At 44.6% G+C, this 6,230-nt stretch overlaps 1 protein-coding gene across 1 annotated transcript in view; it reads left to right on the forward strand.

Annotated features, from left to right (window-relative positions):
• The window catches only part of SIAH3 (siah E3 ubiquitin protein ligase family member 3), a 114,082-nt gene extending 108,808 nt beyond the window's left edge, over positions 1–5,274 (forward strand). Inside the window, exon 2 of the mRNA XM_037041804.1 lies at positions 4,606–5,274. Within this exon, the coding sequence (XP_036897699.1) occupies positions 4,606–5,274 (669 nt within the window). The remainder of the gene's footprint in view (positions 1–4,605) is intronic.
• Positions 5,275–6,230: the final 956 nt, after the last annotated feature.

Consider the following 6,230-nt stretch of genomic DNA (forward strand, 5'->3'; position numbering starts at 1 on the left):
AATAGAGACAGTTGCACACAGGTGGGCTTTCCCTCTTCACCTGTGTGCCTCACCCAGTCCCCCTTCCAAAGGTAACTGACCCTTGCTAAGTCAATTGCTGGGCTGATTGGGTTCAGCTAATGGGAGACCCTGGCAAGAGTTTGGAGGCAAGGAAGAACGGGAGATCAAGGTATTTCTTTCAGACTCTCCTTTAGCTTTGATTTCACACCTCTGATGTTAGCTACACAGAATAAGGTGGAGAAGATGAAAAAAAGATGTGGAAAAGGGCATGTTGAAAATAACTTGCCTGGAGACTGCTTCTGAGATGGGAATTTCAGAATGTTTGTCATCATGGTCAGCTTTGTGACAGGAGGCCCCAAGTCCAGTGCAATATTGAAGTCTTCAGACCATCATGGTGGCCTGTGTTCAGCCCAGAGTACCACCCAGGTGCAAAGGTCAGCTGACCAGGATAGACACAAATAGGCATGGGCTGGGGCAGAAGCCTGCAAAGTCTTTACCCAAAAGCACATCTAAATGGAAATGCTATCTTGATATCATACTTGATGTGTTTTTAAAGCTTTTTGTCAGGAATTGTTGCATTTTATTCCCTAATAACCCTTTGAGACAGATATTTTGCTGATGGGGAAACTGACTTAATCATACTGCTGGATAAGTAAACTGTGAAACACACCAGAGTCTGCTGACATCCAGGCTGTGATCTTTCTGGTCTATGATATATGTCACTGTTAACTGCTTTGGGCTCCATTCCCAGGTGCACCTCTTAGAATTTGTGCTTGGTCAAGTGACTCAACTTCTCTCTGTATCAGTTTCTTCATCGATAAGACAAACACAGTATGTTTCTTTTGTGATTGTTATAAAGACTAAGTAAGAGAGAGGATGACATTTGGAGCTTTCTATGAGAAGCCAAGACCAGATACTCTTGAGCTTAGTGGAAGATGCTGACCTTCTGCAGGACCTGAAACTGGTGGAAGTACCTGGGAGGAGGCCCTCACACCTGGCTGATGGAGTGTGAGAGCCCTGGGCTTGTACAATCCCAATAAATAAGAAGAACTCACCCATTGACTAAATGATACATGCCACCAGCAAGCAGGTGGGAACTAAGCCAGATTTTTTCTTCTTATTATATTTCTGTTACAGTTTGCATTCAACACTATTTTGGATTAGTTTCAGGTGTACAACACATGAAATAGAAATTCATATAGGTCAGTGATTTTCAACTGGTGTGCCACAAAAATTTTTAAAGCATGCAATACTTGACTACTCAGTCAGGTACACTGACTTCTTTTCCTTTACATTGCCAAATGAAAAAATGACAGCCAACACAACATTAGCCACCTGATGTGACTAAATCAAATTATACCTATTTTTGTCAAAAAAATATTTTGACATAAAATATATTTTTGGTGTGCCATAGAATTTTAGTATAGTGCTCACCTAGCTCTATAGATAGTTATTATAATATTGTTAACTATATTCCCTATGTTTTACCTTACATCCCCACAACTATTTTGTAACCATTTAGAAGTACCATTTAGTACTTCTTAATCCCATCACCTTATTTTTCCCTGGCCCCCAATATCTGTCCCCTGTGGTATCCATCAGTTTGTTCTCTGCATCTATAAGTCTGTTTCAATTTTGTTTGTTTATTTTGTTCTTTGGATTCCATGTAAGTGATATCATATGGTATTTGTCTTCCTCAGTCTGTCAGAACTAAGCTAGATTTAATTTTATTTCTTCTAAAAAGGGCATTGGTCTTTTCTGTGCAAAATTAAATGAAATAATTATGCAAAAATGCCCACTTTCCACAGTGCCTAACACTTAGTAGATGCTGCATGGTAGTTTCCTTCCCTGTATTTAACACTAACAGGTAAGTGTTAGCAGGATTCTGGGTCACAGCATGTTCCTTCATGGTCCTGATGAGTATGCAGGATGGGTGACAGCAGACTGCCCAGAAACTTCCATCCAGAGAGCAGAAACAACTTTGTCCCCACTTGCCTGCAGGTCACCTCCACCACCACCAGGGTGACCTTCCTAGCATACTGGGTGTGTGTGTTTGTGCATGTCTGTTGCATGCACTAATGAAAGGGAAGCTAGCCAGGCCTCAGCTGTTAGCCACACTCTGAGCCCAGGGAGATAGAAACTCTGGCAGCAGTCAGGGTGAGTGTGAAAGAAAGACCCATGCCCTGGTCCTCTATCCACCAAAGCCAGATGAGTAGGCAAGTGCCCAGAGGTATCTGAAGTCCAGAAAGGGCTTGGGGAGTTAAGGTAGAAGGGACAGTCTCTGCCTGAGGGAAGCCCAGAGAAAGGCTGCCATGTGACAGCCCCCTGCCTGGAGCACCTGCAGAGCTGCCACCTCCACTGAACAGCCTAGATACTGCAGGCTAATTAAAGAACTCAAGGAATGGAGAAGGGAGCTGAAAGAAAGAATAACAGGTGGGAGTGGGCTGCTGCTGTGGTCAGAGTTAGGAGGTATGAAAATGAGTCCCAGTCTTTCAGTTACCAGCTTTGTAACATCAGACACATTACTGCAGTAAGCCTGCTTCTTCATCTGAAAAATATGAATTATAGTCTTTGTGTCACAGGGAGTACCCTTGTAAAAACCACAATTAAATATATATATATACTAATGTCTGTACTTCTCACACCAAGCAATGTGGTATTTATTTTGTTCATGGCTGTACTCCAGCATCCACAGGCTCTGGCTATAGGAGGTGCTCAATAAATGTTTAGTGATACTTGTTCAGTGTTACAGACTGCTCTGCCTGGTTTTAGGAATTGTATCTCTACCCCTTGTGGCTATGGGCAAGGGATGACCTCTGGAATGCAAGCCTCAGGAGACAAAGCTTGTCTTCAGTAGCAAGCACTTCCTCAATTTCCTCTCCCTGCCCCCAAAGCTTGGTCAGAAGTCAATGACAGGTAAGACCCCTCACAGTGGGGGGCAACCTAAGCCAGACTTGATCACTTGGGAGCCCTTCATGGAAGGACTGGAGGGGGGAGGGCTGCTACAAAGAAATAGCAATGGACTCTTGCCCCCTGGCTTTGACATAGCCCGAGTCCCCACGTTCTCTGGGAGAGGTGCTTCCTGGCTCTAATTCTCTTAAGCCTGAATACCTGTTGGGGAGAGGTGTAGCTTCTTGCCTTGCCAGAGAATGTCCTGGAGAAAAATCTGGCATCACAAAGACTTCCTGATAAACCTGTGAAATCTGCTCTGCTAAGAGTGCTTTCACTCATTTGTTAAGAGTTTGAGCAGGAAACCCTAAAACTCTGTTCCTGACAGACTCAGACTCATAGTAAGCCTTCAGATTTCTTTGAAATGTTATCTACTGTTTGATCCTTGCCACCCTGTATTCCTGTGTATTACAACCCAATAAAAGGCCCTATAAGAGGGGGCTCGTGGCCTTTTTCTCCTCAGAGAAACTGGCCACTGCTGGACTTTTTCCCCTGTAAAACTGGCCTCTGCTCACTTCTCCTCCCCAAGCAGATCACATCATGTCTCAGTCATATTTACTACCACCTGTGGCACACGGGAGGACTTGCAAGGAAAGTCGCCCCCACAGTTCAGAAGGTGCCATCACAGCTCCTAGTGTTTTTTAGGGCACTCGTGGAGACACTGCAATGTGGGGAAAAAAGACAGGAGAGTTTCAGATGGCGCTGCCTCGGGGTGAGACCCTGGGAAGCTGCTCCAGAGTAGTGAGCCTGGAACAGAGCAGAAGTGTGCCTGGTGGGCAAAGTCCCAGGAGTCCCAGGTGAAGCTTCCTCTCTGGGATACTCGACCCAATCATATATAACCAGCTCTGTGTTCCACCAGTTTCCTTAGAATCCATGAGAAAAGCAACTAAAACAGCACAACCCCTGGAAAAAAATGAAAGAACAAATGTGCACTTACTGAAATTTTGTTTTAAAAATAATGATAGCAATGATAAAGGGGGGGGGGGGATAATCCATTGACCTCCAGAACCTGCACATAAATATCAACAGTATCAAAAAAATTTTAGTTCCTTGCAACCAATGACCATCGCACTGCATGTTCAGGGGGAAATTGGTCATTTGCTTGACTGAGTATCTTATTAAAGAATCAGAAAGGCATAAATATTGCATTTTCTTGGGCTGAGTTTTCAGAACCTCAACCAGCCAAAGCATTCATTGTATCCTTCATTTTTCTTTTTAGACTTTAAAAAAATGTTCCATTATATTTGGAAAATCTCTTCTTCTAACAGGAATCATTTGAAGGATCTCCTCTTTTTAATTGGGTAGATTTAGGTTCTATGCTGAAATGACATGACATAGGAGGGACTTGCAATTCTTCAGCATTTAAATTTGGCAAAATGTTCAAAACAATTTTGTCTCAAAAATATTTGTCAAAACAAATAATAATAAGTGTTGACAAGGATGTGTAGAAATTGGAACCCTCTTACATGGCTAATGGGAGAGTAAAATGGTGCTGCCATTTTGGAAAACATTCCAGCAGTTCTCATTTTTTAAGAAATAAAGATTTCTCTACCTGCACTGGATAGTCTGCTTTTAACACTTTGAACACCAAGGGAGTCTCAGCCAGGCTGAGAGACTGACCTCACTCTCACTAACATTTTTCTCTTTGTCCAACAGTATCTGTCCAGCTGTCATGCAGTCACTCAGAGTGCACCAGAGCAAGCCAGCTACACCCATCACCACCTCAGCCAGCACCACCGCCACCTCTGCTCCCACCACCATCTCCTCCACTACATCCACCCTCAGCCCCTCCACCATGAGGAGGCAGAACTACATGCCCCCAAGGTGACACCCTGCATGTGCCCCTTGATTTCCTGCCAATGGGAGGGCCACCTGGAGGTGGTGGTGCCCCACCTGAGGCAGATGCACAGGGTTGATATTCTTCAGGGAGCTGAGATAGTCTTTCTGGCCATGGACATGCACCTTCCTGCCCCAGCTGACTGGACCATCATGCACTTCTGCCTTGGCCACCACTTTCTGCTGGTGCTTAGGAAACAGGAGAAGCATGAAGGGCACCCCCAGTTCTTTGCTACCATGATGCTGATTGGGACCCCTACCCAGGCCAACTGCTTCACCTACCGCCTGGAGCTCAACAGAAACCATCGGCGTCTCAAATGGGAAGCCACTCCCCGATCAGTTCTTGAGTGTGTGGACTCAGTGATCACTGACGGGGACTGCCTCATCCTTAACACCTCGCTAGCCCAGCTTTTCTCTGACAATGGCAGCCTTGCCATTGGAATCACTATCACTACGACAGAGGTTTGCTCCTCAGAAGCTGAAATGTGAGGCAAGAGGCCACAAGAGGCTCACACACAGCCACCATTCCTTCAAGAAACTCTGCCTGTGTCCCTCAGATCTCCAAATCCCAGGACTCCAGACTCCTTTTTATTCTTCTTCTTCCTTCCCTTCCTTCTTTCCTTTTTTTTTCTTATTTCAGGTACTTAGTGATATCTAGTATTTTTCTGCATTGAGCATTATATTATGTAAAACATTCTGTGATTCAAGATATTAATTAATGTTTGTCCTGATTAGCTGAAACAGTTTTATAGGCCATTTTTAATCAGATTCAGTAAGAATGGTTATCACCCACCACCCCCAAGTCCCTTCTCCCCAGCTTCTAAAATGAGCAAAAGCCACCAAGACCACGAAGCAGACTGTTGAAAAGAGACTTGGAATCCAAACCACTTCTTCCTTCTCCTTCCCATCCATTTCAAGGTAAACTAACTGAAGTGTGTGGGAACAGGCAAGTTGGGAAGAAAACCACTCTGGTACCTTCCCAGGAACCTCAGGGTCAGAGCTGTGCTGCTGGATGTGGAGGAACGATGTCTCCCCGGAAGCCCAGGGCACCGGGCTGGAGGGACCATCACACCAAGTCCTCTGGGTCAGTTCCAGGACTCAGGGGAGTGGACAGATGTTGACCTGTCTTTTGGCAGGCTACTATGGACTGGCTTCCAGCCTGTGCCATCTTTTCCTGCTCTGGAATCAAAGTCTTTACATTTCTGGTGCTTTCTTGAAAACCTCTTTGCTTCCTTTGTGCAAGTAGTAAAAAATGATGGGCAAGATGTGGGGAAAGAGAAGCAGCTAAAAAAATGAAGGATAAAATTAATCGCCCATCTCTGGGAGGGTATTCTTTCCTCAGAGAGTTTTATTATCGAGTTATAAATCCATCAGTCCTTTCACTAGTGTGGAGCACTTTTGTATCATGCAAAGAACCCACTGTGCTCTTGGTACCTTATAAACCA

This window comes from Sturnira hondurensis, unplaced genomic scaffold (genome assembly GCF_014824575.4).
Source record: "Sturnira hondurensis isolate 20B ecotype Veracruz unplaced genomic scaffold, ASM1482457v3 Scaffold0000549, whole genome shotgun sequence".
Lineage (NCBI taxonomy): Eukaryota > Metazoa > Chordata > Mammalia > Chiroptera > Phyllostomidae > Sturnira > Sturnira hondurensis.